The sequence below is a fragment of the Triticum urartu genome, chromosome 5 (genome assembly GCF_003073215.2).
Source record: "Triticum urartu cultivar G1812 chromosome 5, Tu2.1, whole genome shotgun sequence".
Lineage (NCBI taxonomy): Eukaryota > Viridiplantae > Streptophyta > Magnoliopsida > Poales > Poaceae > Triticum > Triticum urartu.
The window spans coordinates 429,544,462-429,564,974 of NC_053026.1; the positions used below are offsets into that span (position 1 = coordinate 429,544,462).

The window sequence follows — 20,513 nt, forward strand, 5'->3', positions numbered from 1 at the left end:
TCTCGCCAAAAGGCGCCGCACAGCGGGTGGCGGCGCGACGCACGCACGCACGGCTCCTCCTGTCATGAATCTGGCCGCCCCCGTCTCCACCTCCACCTCCACGGCCGTCCCTCTCCATGCCCATGGGCTCATGCCATTAAACCTCGCCTCCGCCTCCTCCTCCTCGCTCCGTCGCTCCCTCTTCGCCTCCCTCCGGAAGAAGATCTCGCCGATGGCATCCGCCCCCGCCTCCGCCTCCGCGGCCCTCTCCACCGCCGCCCCCGCCGACAACGGCGCCGCCAAGCCCGCGGAGCAGCGGCCCGTGCAGGTCCGTGCGCGTCGCTCTCCCTTTCTCTTCCTGACGCCTCGCTATGTGGGGTTCGGTGGCTCAGGTTCCAGCTCGCGGGTGCGGCTCTATGTGGCTACTCACAGTCGGGAATCAAAACGCATAGCCCTGAAAGCGTTATTACCCAATCTCCTATCTATCGAACTAGTTGCTGCAGAGTGGAGACCAGCTGATTCTGATTTTAGGCTTTGAGTTGCTTCGGTTCAGCAGCTTCTGCTGTGCATACCACCTACCACGTGAGCTGAGGTTAGGAGTAGCTCCAATATAGGCAAGCTGCATTGCTAGAAAATCAAAGTAATCTTCAGGCTAGTTATAACTTCAGTTCGATGCCATGACATTTGCTACTGTGAATGGCATGTTCAGCTGTATGTAGATGAGAAACATTTGTTGGGTCCATTTAACAAGGAAAGGGAAAACCTAACTGTCGTAGACAATATCCGTTCAATTTTAGCTTCTTTATTTTGTGTAGTCGCAGACTTGAAGTTTCTTATGCGATTGGTTAAAAGTACTACTTCACTGAGTTATATGAAGTTAGTTTAGTTATTTGTTTAGTATTAGTGCTAAGAAGCATAACAGGAAGCTAGCACAAGAATGTTCGCAGCTTTTGCTGCAGAAGTTAACTACTGTGGTTTTTTCTTCCAGAATGTAAGAACATCAGAATGGGGATATCAATTAAATGTTTAAGAGAAAATTATCAATATCTTAATATAAATATTGACTCTGTCTAAACTTATAACGGAATCCCTTCTGTCCGGCAATCATTTAAGAAGAGAAGTGACGGCATAAACCATCCAAGATATCTCAAATTCCCATCTTTCTTTCTTTCTTTCTTTCTTTCTTTCTTTCTTTTCTATTTGGGTAGAAATTCCCACCTTTCTGGTCAGGCCCATATTATCTACTTCCTCCGTCCCAAAATTCTTGTCTTAGATTTTTCTAGAGACGGATGTATCTAACACTAAAACGTGACTTGATACATCCGTATTTAGACAAATCTAAGACAAGAATTTTGGGACGGAGAGAGTATCAATTATTCAATAGCTGTATATATAAATAATGCAGATGGAAACTATGTGCCTTATTCAAAGAATTCTAGTACCGCTTATGTTCGTTCCATACATGTTTATACTCTGCATTCTGCCATGTACCATAAAGGTCCATATGTTAGACTGCTACTATTTTCCAGTTTTCCACGGCTATGAGCCAATGACCCATGTAAAGAACAGGTTGTACATTGTCATTTGTAAAACCAAAATTTATATGTGCGTGTACCACCCTACGGACTACACTATTACTTTATTTCCATTTTTTGGTTACATCCATTTTGTCCTTGCAGAAATCGGCCATGACATAAAATGCTCCAGATAGCCCAAAAATAGTGAGCCAAGCCAATAGTTAGAGGGTAAAGTGGACTTCTATTTTGGCGTGGTTGCAGTTTCCCATGCCATTAGTCAAAAGAATTACTGTAGGGAGTTTTAGGCAGATAGGAAGAAGTTGGTTTTGCTAGCACAATCTGAATTTTTACAACTTATGATGCAGAACATAGCCCACGGGAAATAGCTAATGTAAAATTTATCTGATATAGAACACTCATATCGATAAAATGGTTTGAACTATTTACTAGAGAGAAAAAAAGGGGGCACCCTGCCCTTTTTTAACCAATGCCGAATCGACGACCTATGTATAAAAAAGAGAGGCGGATAAGATATTAGGTGGCTGTTTGATACCGCCAGAAAGACAAAAAAAAGATTCTAAGGAATCAAAAAAAAAGGGAAAATTGGGTCTATGTTCAACAGAAAAAAAGGGGGTTCCTCCGGAAATTATATACATCAGACAGGGAACAAAACAAGTTTAGGAGAAAGAAACAAACTTTTAGCATGCATGTAGATTGTTGGTCATTCCTTATTGGATTTTATTAACTTATTAGAAAGTGGCAGACCATCCAAAATACCACAAATTCGCATCTTGCTGGTCAGTCCCATTATTACTCATCAACTACTACTTCCATGCTTGCTCTGACCATACCTGTCTAGTTCCTATTAAATTCGTACCTACAAATGTGAAGTGAAATACACACTTTTCCCACGGGGAAATTGAAAATACACACTTGTGTGAAAGCCATATTGGAAGATAGAATGTTGAGTTCCGATGAAATTCGTGCAGCACGAAAGGGTACAATATTGTATAATGTAGGGCTAAAAATCGGCATGAGTGCATGACAAAAAACAATGGTGCCACTTTTGTGATTGTCCTACTTCATCATGGCCATAACCCGGCATGCCCTGTATCTAGGTGATTTTAGTTTCATGGTATTGCCAGCCATGACGCCAGGGATAGCATGTTGGTTAGAGAAAATCAAGGAACATTTTTTTACACCCAATTGCAGATTTTGACGGTTTTCGGACAGTTTTCCTTATTAACTGGTCAACTCTCTTCTTCTATATGAAAAGGTAGAGCTCCTGCTGGTTACGCGATTTTCTTTTGTTTTGCAGAGTTTGGAGCAGTTTGATCATTTTGATCTCTCTCTTTTTATTATGTATGCGTGCGGAGTCTGGGTACTCCAAAATAGATGACAGAAGAGAGGTTGGACATAAGAATGTCAGCCAAACTGTTGCTTAGAACCTTGGATTTTGCCAAGGCACGACCGTTTGTAATGTCGAATCAACAGTCAAAACTGTAAAACCTGTCCACTTTACAAACATATTATGTGTACAGCACGATGCATAACTTTCATGCTTGGTAAAGTATTGTTAAAGTTCAACTGGCATGAACCAGATGTCCAGGGATTCTTCTGTGACTTCTATGATGATAGGATTAAACATAAATTTTGCTTCGATGTATTCTAGTTTTATTGAGTAATATAGGTTTTTCTTGTGTTTGTATCCATTCTTAAACGAGTTAGAGTTGTATTTCTTGTCATAGTATATATAAACTTGAGCTTGTGATTTAATCTCTTATGTATTGCAGGTGGCGAAGCGGTTGGAGAAGTTTAAAACAACAATTTTCACACAGATGAGCATGCTTGCAGTGAAGCATGGAGCAATAAACCTTGGTCAGGGCTTTCCCAATTTTGATGGCCCTGACTTTGTAAAAGAAGCTGCTATTGAGGCTATCAAGGCTGGGAAAAATCAGTATGCAAGAGGGTATGGTGTGCCTGAACTGAACTCAGCTGTTGCTGAAAGATTTCTCAAGGACAGTGGATTGCAGATCGATCCAGATAAGGAAGTTACTGTTACATCTGGGTGCACAGAAGCAATAGCTGCAACGATATTGGGTCTGATCAACCCTGGGGATGAAGTGATCTTGTTTGCTCCATTCTATGATTCTTATGAGGCTACACTGTCCATGGCTGGTGCGAATGTCAAAGCCATTACACTCCGCCCTCCGGACTTTGCAGTCCCTCTTGAAGAGCTAAAGGCCGCAGTCTCAAAGAACACCAGAGCAATAATGATCAACACACCTCACAACCCTACCGGGAAAATGTTTACAAGGGAGGAGCTTGAATTCATTGCTGATCTCTGCAAGGAAAATGACGTGTTGCTCTTTGCTGATGAGGTCTACGACAAGCTGGCGTTCGAGGCGGATCATATATCAATGGCTTCTATTCCCGGCATGTATGAGAGGACCGTCACCATGAACTCTCTGGGGAAGACGTTCTCCTTGACCGGATGGAAGATCGGCTGGGCGATAGCACCGCCGCACCTAACATGGGGCGTGAGGCAGGCGCACTCCTTCCTCACATTCGCCACCTCCACGCCGATGCAATCAGCAGCGGCGGCAGCCCTGAGAGCTCCCGACAGCTACTTTGAGGAGCTGAAGCGGGACTATGGCGCGAAGAAAGCACTCCTGGTCGACGGGCTCAAGGCCGCGGGCTTCATCGTCTACCCTTCGAGCGGGACCTACTTCGTGATGGTCGACCACACCCCGTTCGGGTTTGACAACGACATCGAGTTCTGCGAGTACCTGATCCGCGAGGTGGGCGTGGTGGCCATCCCGCCGAGCGTGTTCTACCTGAACCCCGAGGACGGGAAGAACCTGGTGAGGTTCACCTTCTGCAAGGACGACGGCACGCTGAGGGCCGCGGTGGACCGGATGAAGGCCAAGCTGAGGAAGAAATGAAATGATTGGGCGGCGCGGTTTCGTGTAGCTGTTGATTGATTGTTTGAATAAAGTCCTGCCTGATCTGATCCGCATTCCGGTGCGATGCATGTAGTAACACTTTCCTGGCGGCGGTTATCTGTATGTCCTGTCTGTGACTTCATCTCTTGCGTCCTCGCTATTTTGTCTGTGTAAGGCGATGGTGATTGCTCGGGGCGGCTGACGGTCGTACGAGTGCTAGAACTTTTGCGGAGCAAAACTGCGGCTGCGATAGTGCTAGTATTTGCTCGGGCCTTTTCACCCGTCCTGTCATCGCTCCGTCAATCCAAATGAGCACGGCAGACTGCTTGATCTGTAGTACTACTACAGGTGAAAAACATGCACTTGTGAAGCTCTACCTCCTAATATAATCGATCTACCAAAGCTTGAGCCCTATCATTGACATCTGAAAGCCCTATCATCGCCAGCCAAATAAAATGTGTCAACCCCACTCCCTTTTGCTTCCGCGACACCGGTTCCCCTGGTGTCATGATCAGATTGTCACATTACACGCACGACACGTCCGGGCAAAAACGTCGCCCGCACACGGCACCATCCGTGCGATTCGCGAAACCCGTAGCCGCGAACGAGCCATTCCGTGCACGACGCTGCGTCACAAACCAAGGAGGTAGATCACCCGTGGATTGGGTTGTTGTTTCTTGCGTGCGCCATGAAAACTCTGGCCTGCTGTTACCATCGCAGTTACCCAGCGCCACACACGACGGTTGGTTGGGAAACGAATCAGACGACGATAAGAACGGGCGCGCCGGGTCGCACCGGTCGGTCATACGGGGCGGGACGTGGCGCACCAGACGCGCGACCGTTTTTCTCCCGATGCCAATCCGTTGCCCGGGTTCACACACACCTCACGCACGCCGCCATGGCACGGCGGGCGGCATGCGGCGCCATGCCATGCTGATTGCCGTTCGCTTCTCTCTCTCTCTCTCTCTCTCTCTCTCCCGCGACAGGCGACAGCGACTGATGCGACGGGCTGAAAAATAGATTATCCCTCGCCTTTGCGCCGTCAGCATGTTGCGGCACGAATAATCGCGCGCGCACACATATACACACATACTCTATAAACAAATGGCCCGGCGCTCGTCAACGGCACTGTCCCGTCGATATTTGTTACAGCGCTGGTGGACAATATCGAAATTGTAGTTTAGACCGGCTGTCGAGCATAGTTGCATGTGGCTGTCACGCGAGCCCTGTCTGTGCCTGGTTGCAACCATGACGATGATTTCTTTTCTCTTGGCAAACAAGCTGCTCCCATGATGAGCGATTGGCGCGTCTGCCTGCGCGCCCTTGGTTTGCCGTTGCCGACCTGGAGTACTTGTGTGTACTATAAAAGAAGCGTACGGGCGAGTTTCCAACGTCTAATTTCTCGCACATGGCACGAAAGAAAAGTGCGGCTCCCGAGCGGTCTCTGCATCGAGAATTGGAGATGCAACGCAGTGACCGGCCATCCTGCTGGTATGATTGGTAATAGAGTAGTACTAATATTGAATCTCCACGCCAGGGCCAAGGGGTACGAATTAGCAGTACGGTGGGGGTGCTTGTTTATGATTGCTAGCAGGTGCTTAGTACGGCACTCTGCTAGTAGTACCAGTATCTACTCCCACGGTGCCAGTACAACTTTTTGTATTCTTTCTTTTACTCCATCGGATGCTAATTACTTACTAGTACTTAGTACCAAACCAAAGGACATCGGATGCTGGTACTACAAAGTACTACTGGTAATCACCGTCGCAAGCAAGCAAGCAAACCTGGTAGTAAGTAGTATTACTTCACCGCGCAGGACTTGTAAATCGAAACGGAGGAAGTATGTACGTATTAACAGTAACACAAATGCCAGTAGGAGGAGTGCTATAAAACACGTCCGTTGTGTACCTATAACCGTGACCTGACGTACGCCCCAACCGCCAACGACGTGCTCCCGCACGCACATTTACTGCTCCCGTCCCGTGGTTGGACTTGGGACGGACGCATGAATGAAGCGAAATGAAAAGGCCTCTGACCTCAGCAAACTCTTGTGTGCGTCAAACACCCAACAGAATCGCTCGAATCCCGGCCCATCCCCTCCCCTCCCCTCCCCTCCCCTCGGTGTCAACAGTCAAAAGGGCCGCCCCAAGGAGCTGGGACGTGAACGAAATGGCGCGGGTCGGGTCGCACGCATTTTTCAATCGCTTCACTGCCGGCCGTTTCTCAGCCCGCCAAAGCCGAGGCGAGACTCCCCCCGTGTTACCTGGCTCCGCGATCCGCCACCCACCAACACCACCACCACCACCCACCCACCTGCCCGACGAGACCCTCCGGCGGAGCGCGCTGCTCTGCTCCTCTGCTAGTACGCTGCTGAACCAATGCACCACCAAGAAAACGCACGATCGATGGCGTGAATGCGCACGCAGGTCCGACCTGCGGCGTCACCGCCGTTGACGAGAGCAGGCACACGATCTTCATTCATCTTTCAAAGTTCAAACGGGCCACGATCGGGCAGACCGAATCCATCTTCTTCTTCTTCCTCTTCCTCTTGAGTCTTGTCCACACGCTTGGACAAAAAATAAAATGTTTTTTAACTTGAAAAAGGGAAGTATAATGAGTATGAAAAGAAGAAGATGCACCACCAATGTGGCGATTTCGTTTGGAACGTCGATCACCTGCTCCATCCACGAGCACGACTGCATGAGGCGTGTGTGTGATGCACAAGCGGAGGAAAGCCGCACGTTGCCTCTTGTTTGCTTGGACAAAAGAAAAATACTTGGTACTCGTAGATGGCAAAAAAAAGGTTCGTGTGCGCGTATGTTTTTTGCTGTCAAGTGATTGCGTCTGCGTGCGCTTTGAACGCAGGCAGGCGACAAGCGGAGGCTACAAGGCGGGCGATCCTTTCCACGGCCGGCTACCCCTGTTTACTATTTGTCGGAGCGGAGATCACACCGCGGCGCCTTCTTCCTCTCCTTCTTTTTCTTACTTGTAAAATGGTCGGCATTGCAGTATCATAAGTAGTAAGTAGCCCATGACCGATGCGTCATGGAAATATAAATCACAAAACAACGGATGGATCGGGTGCCTGGTCACATGATGGCTACCGAAAGCAATGTCTGCTGGCAGCGACGCATTCTTTGAACGAAACCATGGGAATTTGTTTACTATATTAGCCGGTGAATTGATTTATTTAATTAAAGAAAGAAAATGGTAAAAGGGATGAACGGGTCCATGCATGCCGTTGCGGGCCATGCATAGTATGTGTGACCTGCTTCTCACGCAAGCGAGAGAGCATCATGGGATCAGCAGGCGCGAGTTGACTTCCTTCACGCTCGATCAAGGCCCCGTTTGTTCGGATGAACAATTCAGTTCATTTGTTTATTTTTTTCAGTTAGCGCTCAAAGAAATAAGGGGAATTTTTCCATGTCCCAAAACAGGTGAGCAAGTCGCAGGGAAAAATGGTTTGGAGCATCAAACAAAACACAACAATCATGTCATGAACAGATGAGATGCTCCTCTTAGTTTAGGCATGTCACTAGTATGATTCAAGCCCTGGACATAGAATAAGCAAGCAGATTATTACATATAATTAACGATGTGTTAGGCTCATGCCGGGTTTGCAATTAGCCTTTGTGCGAGGCCAATGATAATCATGTCTATACCCTCTTGCATCTGCACAAAAGGAGAAAAGACGTTGGAATGGAAAGCACAAGTTGGCTCCTGTCCTGCTGCTTTTTCATTCAAACGGAAACAGAAACAGGAGAAGCTGCCGGGGCCAGAAAACCGGCCGCCGTTGGTTCCTCCCCTCCCCTTCCCGCCCATGTTTTTGATTGCACTGTGGAAACAACAGGAGCTCTCGCCATGCATGCACACACTGCGTCACACTGTGGTCTGTGGAGGAAGGCATGGCAGCCGCCAGCCAGTGAGAAGCAGAAACAGTGTGTGCCACCTTGAGATGAGCAATCCAGCAGATTGGAGGACTAAGCTAATCCATGCTCCTACCTAAGCAGGTTTTGTCTGGAGCAGTGTAGGGGCTACTGAGTATCACAACCCCTGTTTGGTCTCTGCTTGAGGCCGCTATCAGCAACAATTGGACCGCGACATGTTTCTAGGGCACCACAGCACATTTGAACCATGTGTTATGCGCCCAATGTTTGTGCGATCGATCGACAGACTTGCGGGTCAAACGGTTTCAACAGCAAACATGTTCCCAAGGGACGTTAACGTGGATCGGCGCGAAGATAAGAGCGACCATGTCACCATGAGGCATTCGGAATAATGGGGATTTCTGACATTACGGAATATATAAGCATATGCAACATATATAATGCAGCGGAATCATTGGTTGGTGGCATGATTGTCCTGATCCAGAAAATGGACATGATCCTCAAAATGGTCATGATCCACAAAATGGACGGATAGCATATAGCAACAGCACTTCCCCCGGCACACAACAACGCAATTGCGACAGCCTAACATTTCCTCCATGATTTCTTCCTCCCCTGCATTCATGTTTCTGGTGGGAAAATCTGGGGGCAGCAGGGGGACCCAGGGCTATGAATCGCTGCTGCCGGTTTTGAATCAACACGGTGGGGCTCAGATTCAGGGAGTGGATAGGCAGCAAAGGGGGTACCAGACCGGAAGAAATTCACAATCCCCCATGTGCATCTCCGTGTCCTACCGTTGCAAAATGGGGAATCACCGCACATGGCGTCCGGCCCGGGCAGTCAAGATTTAGATTGGTGCCATGAAAATGCAGCAGGTGCAAGCGGAAGCACAAGCACATTCGTGGTATGTGCAAGTGCAATGCACACAGAGAACTTGCCTAGGATATGCAGCAAGTGGTAATAAGAACCAAGAAGGGCGACTGAACTGGAAAGGCTCACTCTTCCATTGATACAACTTGGATCTATGTACAATTTACAGCTTGCTGGAAGGAAGAGGGGGGAAGGGAGGGACCGCCGATGATGATCGCGATCGCGATCGTCGCAGGATCTGAGCTGTTTTTGAAATGCAAAACTTGTCAGCTCCGCTCCTCCTCGGAGGCGCTCCCGCCTTGTTGCTGATCTCTCTCTCACACTGACTCGGAGCAGGCGGTTGTGCCGCCCCGGTCGTCGTCGCCGTCGCCGTCGTCTGAAACTCGCCGATTAGTGTTATTGGCCTTCTTCGCTACCCTAATGTACAGTTAGAGGAAAGGGGCATGTTTCCTTGAACACACACACACACTTCACACATAGGTGTCGCAGAATTTGCCGTCCATCCTGTTCTGGACCGCCTTGATCGCCGCCACCCGCGCCGCCGTGGCTGCCCTGTTCGCGGCCATGACCACCTTGTGCACCTGCTCGTCGACCCTCGGCAGGTGGAAGGCGTTCTCCGCGGCCCGTTGCGCAGCCTGATCATCATCATACAATGGAACCATTAGAATTCCACAAGGAATTGCAGTGGCAGGGCTCCTAGGGAGCAATATGTCCAAGCAAATCGGTTTGTACCTGCACGGCGCGCTCGACTGAAGGATCTGTTGGGGGCAGGGGGCTCTTGAGAGTCCCGAAGTCCCACTCCCCGGATCGCTTGTCGCCGTTCCGAAAGGTGTACATTCCGAACCCCTGCTTCTTGCCTTCATGCCAGGAGCCTTCGTAGCAATGGCCATTGGCAAAGCGGTAGACACCGAAGCCATGGATCTTGTCCCCAAAGTACTCCCCGGCGTAGCGATCGCCATTTCTGAAACAAATTGCAATGGAAAGTTAGAAATTAGCAACCAAATTTCTCGCCGATGTTGCTTGAATTATTACTACTGTGAATGAATGAAGATGTAAGGCTTGAATTATTACTGCTACTAGTAAGGTTGTTGGGAGTTATTAATGAAGCAATCGAACAGTTGCTGAGATATGGAAACCAACAGTGTGACCAAATCAAAGCAGGGAATTTCGCTGGCAAAAGGCTCACCGGAAATGGTAGCTGCCGAGGCCGTGCTTGACGCCGCACTTGAACTCCCCTACGTAGGAGCTGCCGTCGGAGCAGGTCTGCGCGCCGATGCCGTGGCTCTGGCCGCCGGCCCACTCGCCGGCGTAGCAGTCGCCGCTGTAGAAGCGGTAGACCCCGTGGCCGTGGCGGAGGCCCTGGCGGTACTGGCCGCGGTAGCGGCTGCCGCGCGCCCAGCTCTCGATGCCGTAGCCGTCGTACTTGCCGTCCACCCAGTCCCCCTCGTACTTGCCCTTGCCGAAGAAGTTGTAGACGCCGCTGCCGTTGCAGCGGCCCTTGTGGAACTCCCCCTCGTAGCAGTCCCCATTGCTGTAGAACTCGACGCCCTCCCGCACCACGCGGCCGTGCGCGGCGGCCCGGCCCTTGGTGTCCCGGGCGTGGTGCGGCCTGTCGTCCTCGTCGCCGATGAACCACTGCACGGAGCCGGACTGCGGGGAGCGGCGCATCCGCAGGCGGCCGCGGAGGAGGCGCGCGGCGGCGGCCGCCGCGGCGAGCGCGGCGGTGGCGGCGGCGGCGAGGAGGAGCAGGTGGCGGTCGTCGCGGAGGAGGAGCAGCAGGAGGAGCAGCGCGAGCGGCAGCGCGAGGATGAGGGCCGGGTGGGGCGGGCCGCCCGGGCGCAGGCCGTGCGGGTGCAGCGCCTTGCCCTGCGCCGGCGCCTGCGACTTCTTGTCGTCGGGCTCCGGGTCCTCCACCAGCACCGCCTGGAAGGAGGCGCAGTTGCGCACCGTCGGGGAGCGCAGCAGCGAGGAGGGCGTCCGCGTGAGCTTGCCCGCGCCTCCTATGCCGTCCATTGCTCGCCGCCGCCGCTCCCCGGCGCCGTCCCGCTCCTCAATTTCCGACGGATCTTGCTGCTCCGCCGCCGGCGTGAGAGAGAGCCGCGAACGCAGATCGGAGGGGAGCAGGGAGGGAGCAGAGGGGGGAGTGGGTGGAGCGGAGAGAAGGGAGGGGAGGGGAGGCAGGCTGAGGGGTCTCTTATAACTAGCGGGGGAGGTGACCAGCTCGGGCGCCGACCTCGACCCCGGCCCCGACCCGCCGTCCGTGCCTAGCGGATCCTCCTCCGGAACTCCTAGCGCCCCACGGCGGGCGCTGCGCACACTGCCATGTGGGGCGCCCTCCCGTGGTGGCGCCCGGGGTCAGTGGGTCGTTGACGGATCCCGCGGGATCGCGACCCGGGTGTTCCGCGGGGCGGAGGGGGAGAAGACAGGGTCTGGTCTGTACTCCCGGTGTTTGATTGGCCCTGCGCGCGGAGGGCCGGGGCCGTACTACCCGGCTGGGATCGGATCGAACCGGGCCGGACCCGACCGGGGAGCGCTTTGGGCGTGAGCGTGGGCGGGGCCCGCCGGTTCCGGATCTGAATCCCTGGGGAAGGGGTGGGGTAGGGTAGGGTGCGGTGAGGCGAGTGCGTCCAAGGCCTGGCATGTGCGGCCGAGCGGGGGGGAGCTTTCCGGTGGACGGACGGGGCGAGGAGAGGACGGTGGTCGAGGCGCGGCGACGGGGCCAAAAACGAACTGGACTGGCGCGCGCGCGCGATACGGCTCTGTGGCCGTGTGCGGCACGGCGTGCCCAGCTTGGAAACGGCTGGGGGCTCCTGGCACCGCGTGCCCTGGCCGCCTTGCCCCCTTTTTGACCGCGGGACTTTTCGGGGTAAAAAAACCGTCGCGTCCTGGTGTTTTCTCGGTCGAGGCTCGCTTTTTCGCTGTCTTTTTAGCGGCCGCTTTCTTCTCTGTTGGATTATATGGGAGTGAAACGACTGGTCTTTTGAGTAATGTATATACGCTCGTGGAGTGCAGATGGATGGCGTAGGTTAGCGGTGGTAAAGAGCGCTCGGCAACTTTCACTCTACCTTACTTATCGTACCAGTAATATAACTAGGAAGCAATATATAGCTCGAAACAATTGAGGCTTGGATGTGCTTTCCACTCTTTTCGGACAAAAGCGCAAACCGGGCCTACAAAGAGCTCGAACCTGGTTCGATTATGAATTAGCAAAGCTTAAGGCTGGTTGAAATGCGGAGTATAGTATATTAGTATCATGCATATGATACTAGTATCATAATAGTATATGATATTACTTTCATAATGCATAGTATCATAAGTTAGTATCTTACAATACTTCATTAATTGCCATGCATAACATAAAGTAGTACAACATTTAATATGATACCATACCCTTTCTTTGCTCATTTAATTGTGTGTCACATCATCCAAAAAGTCTAGTTGGCATGCATAATACCGCGTATGATACTTCCATTACGACCAGCCTAATATGTGCTCTTGGTTTTTCATGATCTCATTTATGGTAAAAGTAAATATGAAACTTATGAGTGCATTTGACGGAGTGGGGCCATTCTCAAATGCAAAAAAATTGCATGGTTGGCCGTACAGCAGGCATTGTGGACATCGGATACTTCCTTGCCAGAGCCAGACCTGCAATCTGTGGGAGTTCGATCCGGCCAAGCACCAGACCCTGCAACAGTTCTTCGGCGTCACGCACGAAGGCATCTGAAAGGTGCTTTTCAAGGCCAATGAGACGTGGCCGAAGACGACCGAGGACCGTGGGTACAACCTGGCCCATCCCGCCAGTCCGGTAAGTTTTTCGTATTGCAAGGTGTATCCTTCACCTGTGTATTCAAGGAAGATGTCTAAGCTTCCATATTTGTCTTTCCAGGGCTGGACAGAGAAGGCGGAGCGGATCCAGTGTCCGGCTCCGCTGCCCGAAAACCCAGCTATCCCGCTTCTAACGAAGATGCTGGTTTCGGCGCCCTACCAGGCGCCGGAGAAGACGGCCAAGAAGAAGGTCAATGGGACCAGAAGAGGCCTCCGCCATAAAGGCACTTCGGACGTGACGTTCGAAGACGATGAAACCTATTCCTCCCCCACTGTTGAGGACGGCGAGGAGGAGGAGGAGAAGGAGGAGGAAAGTAACTCCCCCCCCCCGAGGGGGGAAGGAAAAAAAGGGGGGCCTCCACGGATCTGGAGGCAAAGGCGCTCAAGAAGGGAAGGGGAGTGCCCTCGCTTCTACCATGGTTTTTTCCGTCATGGACGGCCCAAAGGATGTCATGCAGCTGCGTCTCCGGCCCGCCCAGGACGAAAAGCCCATTTTCTGTCATGATTTTTTTCATAAAAGTTGGAGCCCACCACATCTATGATGATACCGGATTTTGTCACAATTATCGTCGTAGAAGTGTCATAAGTATGACAGAAAAAAAATTTGTTCGGCCCAAAATGTCACGGATGTGTCTTTTTTTTGTAGTGTGATGTAGAATTTTTCTGGAAAGCATAAAGGAGTTTTTCAAACAAAGACCTCGGTGAAGCTGCTTACATATTAGGCATCAAAATCTAGAGATAGATCAAGACGCTTGATAAGATTTTTCAATGATTACATATCTTGACAAGATTTTTGAAGTAGTTCAAAATGGAACAGTCAAAGAAGGAGTTCTTACATGTATTGCAAGGTGTAAAGTTGAGTAAGACTCAAAACACGACCACGGCAGAAAGTAGAAAGAGAATGAAGATCATTCCCTATGCCTTAGCCATAGGTTCTATAAAGTATGCTATGTTGTGTACCAAACCTATTGTGTACCTTGCCATTAGTTTGGCAAGGGGGTACGATATTGATCCAGGAGTGGATCACTTGACAGCGGTCAAAATTATCCTTAGAATACTAAGGAGATATTTCTCGATTATGGAGGTGATAAAGAGTTACGTCGATGCAAGCTTCTTACACCGATCTAGATGACTCTAAGTCTCGATCTAGATACATATTGAAAGTGGGAGCAATTAGCTAGAGTAGCTCCGTGCAGAGTATTGTAGACATAAAAATTTGCAAAATAAATACGGATCTGAATGTTGCAGACCCATAGACTAAACTTCTTTCACAAGTAAAACATGATCACTCTTTGGGTGTTAATCACATAGCGATGTGAACTAGATTATTGACTCTAGTAAACCCTTTGGGTATTAGTAACATGAAGATGTGAACTAATCACATAAAGATGTGAATTATTGGTGTGAAATCACATGACGATGTGAACTAGATTATTGACTCTAGTGCAAGTGGGTGACTGAAGGAAATATGCCCTAGAGGCAATAATAAAGTTGTTATTTATATTTCCTTATATCATGATAAATGTTTATTATTCATGCTAGAATTGTATTAACCGGAAACTTAGTACATGTGTGAATACATAGACAAACAGAGTGTCCCTAGTATGCCTCTACTTGACTAGCTCATTAATCAAAGATGGTTAAGTTTCCTAGCCGTGAACATGTCTTGTCATTTGATGAATGGGATCACATCATTAGAGAATAAGGTGATGGACTAGACCCATCCGTTAGCTTAGCACTATGATCGTTTAGTTTATTGCTATTGCTTTCTTCATGACTTATACATGTTCCTATGACTATGAGATTATGCAACTCCCAAATACGGGAGGAACACTTAGTGTGCTATCAAACGTCACAACATAACTAGGTGATTATAAAGATGCTCTACAGGTGTCTTCGATGATGTTTGTTGAGTTGGCATAGATCGAGATTAGGATTTGTCACTCCGATTGTCGGAGAGGTATCTCTGGGCCCTCTCGGTAATGCACATCACTATAAGCCTTGCAAGCAATGTGACTATTGAGTTAGTTGCGGGATGATGCACTACGGAACAACTAAAGAGACTTCCCGGTAACGAGATTGAACTAGGTATGATGGTACCGACGATTGAATCTCGGGCAAGTAACATACCGATGACAAAGGGAACAACATATGTTGTAATGCAGTTTGACCGATAAAGATCTTTGTAGAATATGTAGGAACCAATATGAGCATCCAGGTTCCGTTATTGGTTATTGACCGGAGATGAGTCTCGGTCATGTCTACATAGTTCTCAAACCCGTAGGGTCCGCACGCTTAACGCCCGATGACGATATGTATTGTGAGTTATGTGATTTGATGTACCGAAGGTTGTTTGGAGTCCCGGATGTGATCACGGACATGGCGAGGAGTCTCGAAATGGTCGAGACGTAGAGATCAATATATTGGAAGGCTATGTTCGGACATCAGAAAGGTTCTGAGTGGTTCAGGTATTTTTCGGAGTACCGGAGAGTTATTTTTCGGAGTACCGGAGAGTTACGGGAATTCGCTGGGGGAAGTATTGGGCCTTCATGGGCCTTAGTGGAAAGGAGAGAAGGGCCACAAGGGGAGGCCGCGCACCCCCCATGGGTTGGTCCGAATTGGACTAGGGAGGGGGCAGCGCCCCCCTCTTTCCTTCTCCCTCTCCTTTCCTTCCTTCTTCTCCAACTTGGACTAGGAAAGCGGGAAACCTACTCCTACTAGGAGTAGGAATCCCCCCTTTGGGCGCGCCCCTTGTGGCCGGCCCTCCTCCTCCTCCCCTCCTTTATATACGGGGGAGGAGGCACCCCATAGAAACACAAGTTGATCTCTTAGCCGTGTGCAGTGCCCCCCTCCACAGGTTTCCACCTCGGTCATATTGTCATAGTGCTTAGGCGAAGCCCTGCATCGGTAACTTCATCATCACCGTCAACACGCCGTCGTGCTGAAGAAACTCTCCCTCGGCCTCAGCTGGATCTAGAGTTCGAGGGACGTCACCGAGCTGAACGTGTGCAGATCGTGGAGGTGCCGTGCGTTCGGTACCTGATCGGTTGGATAGCGAAGACGTTCGACTACATCAACCGCGTTACTCAACGCTTCCGCTTTCGGTCTACAAGGGTACGTAGACACACTCTCCCCGCTCGTTGCTATGCATCTCCTAGATAGATCTTGCGTGATCGTAGGAATTTTTTTGAAATACTGTGTTCCCCAACACACCGCATGATCGAACCCATCACAGAGCACCTCTTCCCATGGCAAGAAAAATCGATCTAGTTGGCCTAACTAAACCAAAGATTCGAAGAAGAAATATGAGGCTATAAGTAACCATGCATATAAGAGATCAAAAGAAGGCTCAAATAATATTCATGGATATAGATATGATCATAAACTTAAAGTTCACCGGATCCCAACAAAACACACCGTAAAAAGAATTACATCAAATAGATCTCCAAGAGACAATTGTATTGAAAATCAAAAGAGAGAGAGAGGAAGCCATCTACTACTGCCTACGGACCCATAGGTCTATGATGAACTAATGCATCATCGGAGAGGCACCAATGAGGATGATGAACCTCTCCATGACGGTGTCTAGATTGGATCCGGTGGTTCTAGAACTTGTGACAGCTAGAGTTATTTTTAGTTGACTCCCTTAGGGTTTTTTGGAATATTGGTGTCTTTATAGAGCGAAGAGGCGGTGCAGGAGGCCACCGAGGTGGGCACAACCCATCAGGGCACGCCTGGGCCCCCAGGCGCACCCGGGTGGGTTGTGCCCCCCTCGGGGCACCCCTCTGGTACTTCTTTGGCCCAAGTTGTTCCTTCTGGTCCATAAAAATTCTCCAAAAAGTTTCGATGCATTTGGACTCCGTTTGGTACTCATATTCTGCGAAGTAAAAAACAAGCAAAAAAAGCAACTGGAACTCGGCACTATGTCAATAGGTTAGTCTCAAAAAATGATATAAAGTTGCTATAAAATGATTGTAAAACATCCAAGAATGATAATATAACAACATGGAACAAGCAAAAATTATAGATATGTTGGAGACGTATCAATAATCTGATCATAAACTCGCCCCAAAAGGTGATTACATCGAATAGATCTCCAAGAACATCGATGAGAACATTGTATTGAAGATGAAAGAGAGAGAAGAAGCACTCTAGCTACTGGCTATGGACCCGTAGGTCTATGGTAAACTAATCACACATCATCACGAGGGCCGCAAGGTTGATGTAGAGTCCCTCCGTGATTGATTTCCCCTCCGGTAGGGTGCCAAAAAAGGCCTCCAGATGGGATCTACGAGAACGGAAGCTTGGGGTGGCGGAAAAAGTGTTTCGGGTGGCTCTCTATTGGTTTCTTGATTTTAGAGAATTTATAGAGGTGGAGTTAGGTCAAACGGAGTGAGGCAGGGCCCACGGGGCACCAGGGTGCGCCTACCCCCATGGGCGCTCCCTGGTGGCTTGTGGGCCACTCCTTTGTCTTTTGGCCCTCTCCCGAAGCTTCTAGGATCTCTTGTGTCAAAAAAATCATGAAAAAGTTTCATGGCATTTGGACTTCATTTGGTATTGATATCCTGGAAAACCTAAAACAGCAACTCGCACTTGGCACTAAGTTAATAAGTAGTCCCAAAAAGATATATAATGACATATAATTGCATATAAAGCATCCAGGATTTATACTATGATAGCATGGAACAATAAAAAATTATAGATACGTTGGAGACGTATCAGCCAGTATATGTAAAAAACGCATACCTACAATTACAGATGGCAGGCCCAAATGGCACTATCACCGCCTGCGGGAGCCCAGAAAGAGCTTCTGAAGCAGAGGTCACCAACATGGAGCTCGTCGAGGCCGCTTTGGCCTCCACGGAGCTCGAAAGGATTAAGCGAATGTACATCCATAAAAATTGGAGCTCCTGGAAAATCCAAGGCCAGGTTCAGTCTTCCAGTCGGCTCAAGCACGAAAAAATTCCAAGTACACCCGTAGGACATGAAGAAAATGGTAACAATCAGAGGAGACCTCCCAAGCGAGCAGTAAGCAGAACTGCTTGCCTTCCTCCAAGCAAAATGGGACATTTTCACATGGAAACCCGCCGAAATGCCGAGTACCAGCCTAAAAGGCCGAGCAATGTCTGAACGCCCGCAAGGACGCACGAACAGTGAAAAAGGCCTTACGTCGTTTCGCCACAGAGAAGCGAATGACTATCGAAGAAGAAATAGCCGGGCTCTTGGCTGACGGGTTCATTAGAGAGGTCACATATCCAAAGTGGCTAGCTAACCCAGTCATGATGCGCAAAAAGAACATGTCGTGCTGTATGGGCGTCGACTACACCGACCTCAACAAAGTCTGCCCCAAGGACCCATTCCCACTTCAAGAATTGATCAAATCATTGACTCCACCACAGGCTGCGAACGTTTGTGTTTCCTTGATGCATACTCCGGATACCATCATGTACGAATGAAGAAGTCATATCAAGAGATGACCTCCTTCATCATGCCTTACGGGCCATTCTATTACATCACAATGCCCTTCGGGCTCAAGAACGTCGGGGCAACATACCAACGAACGATGCAGAAGTGTTTCAACAAGCAAATTAGGATAAACACGAAGGTCTACATCGATGACATCGTGGTCAAATCGTGTCAGGGCTCCAGCCTCCTCGCAGACCTCCAACAAACCTTCAACAACCTTCGCGGCTTCAGCATGAAGCTCAACTCCAAAAATGTGTCTTCGGGGTCCCCGCAGGACAAATTCTAGGATTCATAGTGTTCCAACGGGGAATTGAAGCAAACCCGGAGAAGATCCAAGAAATAATCAACTTGAAGCCAGCAGAGACAGTTCGACACGTGCAGAAGCTCGACAGGTGTGTGGCAACCGATTTATCTCCAGGCTGAGGGGGAAGCACTCCCGCTATACAGGCTCCAAAAAAAAGGAGGCGGGTTCTATTGGAGTGACGAGGCCAAAGAAGCCTTCGCAAATCTCAAAAGGCTACTACAATCAAACACACTACTCGCCTCCCGGCACAATCCGAACCAATGTTGCTATACATATCAGTGACCACCCAAGTGGTAAGTGTGGTGATCGCGGTGGAAAGGGAGGAGACCGGCAAGACCCAGCGGGTGTAACCCCCGGTGTACTACGTCAGTGAGCTACTAACGCCGTGCAAAACACGGTACCTGCATTGTGAAAAGATAACATACGAAGTATTCATGGCCGCCAGGGAAGCTACGACACTACTTTCAGGCCAACCCAATCACAATGGCGAGTCATGCACCACTCTCCGGCGTCATAAAAATAAGGACGAAACAGGCCGCGTGGCTAATTGGGTAATCGAGCTTCTACCATTCGATATCTCCTACAAACCACACTCGGAAGTCAAGTCACAAGCGATCACCTACTTCTTGGCTGAATGGACCGAGGCGTAGTACGTCCCCAACAAGATCAACCTCTAATACTGGACAATATATTTCGATGGATCGATGACATTACATGGACTAGGTGCCAGAGTAGTCCTTGTGTCCCCAAGAGGTAATAAAATGAACTATGTTCTGCAGCTTCACTTCTGGGACTCCAACAACGTTGCCGAGTACGAGGCCCTCCTCCACGGCCTCCACATTGTGGCCTCCACGGGCATTCGACACTTTAGCTGTCGAGGCGGCCCCTGATCTCGTGGTACAACAGGTCGCGAGAACTCAAGGGCAAATTCGACGATATTGGGCTGCACCATGTCAAAAGAAGCGACAACATTGCAGCAGACAACCTTGCATGACTGGGCACTTCAAGAGACCCAGTACCTCATGAGACCTTCTTCCTGGAAATATCACGTAAACCGTCCGTGAAGATCCAAGGTTCCCGGAAATGCACAGATGCGCTCTTTCCTAATTTGTCTAGTATATGCAGTGAACTCGGTCTCAAGCATCGACAGTGGGTGCTTTGATCGCCATAGTCAAATAGCCGTAGACTATTGAGATGTTTTAAGTAGTCGGTGGATGACCTTCGCGCTGACGTCGTGAGCCAAAACCTTGCCCTCGAGGTCATCGACGGCGCCCTTGCCCTCGCTCGCGCGGTCGCCTTGGCGGCCAAGCCAAAACGCCCTCCCTCCGAAGGCGCGTGCCCCAGGTCCAGTTCAACCTCCTCAACCCTAGCCAGTCTACGGTACGGACGCTGTACCACGCCTTGACTTGACCCCGCCGGCCCCGCCCGTTCCGCCGATGATTCCCACGTTACGCTGGCGGGCGCCCCCTACATCTACACGGCGGCGGCAGCACCCCCACCCCTACACCTACACGACGACGCCAGCGGGGGCACGGCGCGAAAGACTGGGTCATGTTCCGTTCCCGGACCGGGGCGGGCGCGCAGTACGACTTTTTTTGCGGTTCATTCATGCCACGGACGGCGTCGTGTGGCGTGACGGTGCCGGTCAGCCAGCCAGTCACGGTAATTGGCTGGCTGGCTGGTTGGTTGGGTGCGGCGGAGGGGCTGGTGGTGGGTG

General features: G+C 50.0%; 2 protein-coding genes across 2 annotated transcripts; one reads left to right on the forward strand and one right to left on the reverse strand.

The window, feature by feature from the left end:
* Positions 1-11: 11 nt before the first annotated feature.
* On the forward strand, positions 12-4,583 carry LOC125509532 (probable N-succinyldiaminopimelate aminotransferase DapC). Its single transcript, XM_048674517.1, has 2 exons — positions 12-307; positions 3,290-4,583. Exons 1-2 carry the CDS (start codon positions 65-67, stop codon positions 4,439-4,441), a joined length of 1,395 nt encoding a protein of 464 aa, XP_048530474.1. The 5' UTR covers positions 12-64; the 3' UTR covers positions 4,442-4,583.
* A 4,726-nt stretch (positions 4,584-9,309) lies between these two features.
* On the reverse strand, positions 9,310-11,380 carry LOC125509533 (junctophilin-4-like). Its single transcript, XM_048674518.1, has 3 exons — positions 10,385-11,380; positions 9,931-10,159; positions 9,310-9,833 (listed from the first exon to the last, which is right to left on the reverse strand). Exons 1-3 carry the CDS (start codon positions 11,209-11,211, stop codon positions 9,669-9,671), a joined length of 1,221 nt encoding a protein of 406 aa, XP_048530475.1. The 5' UTR covers positions 11,212-11,380; the 3' UTR covers positions 9,310-9,668.
* Positions 11,381-20,513: the final 9,133 nt, after the last annotated feature.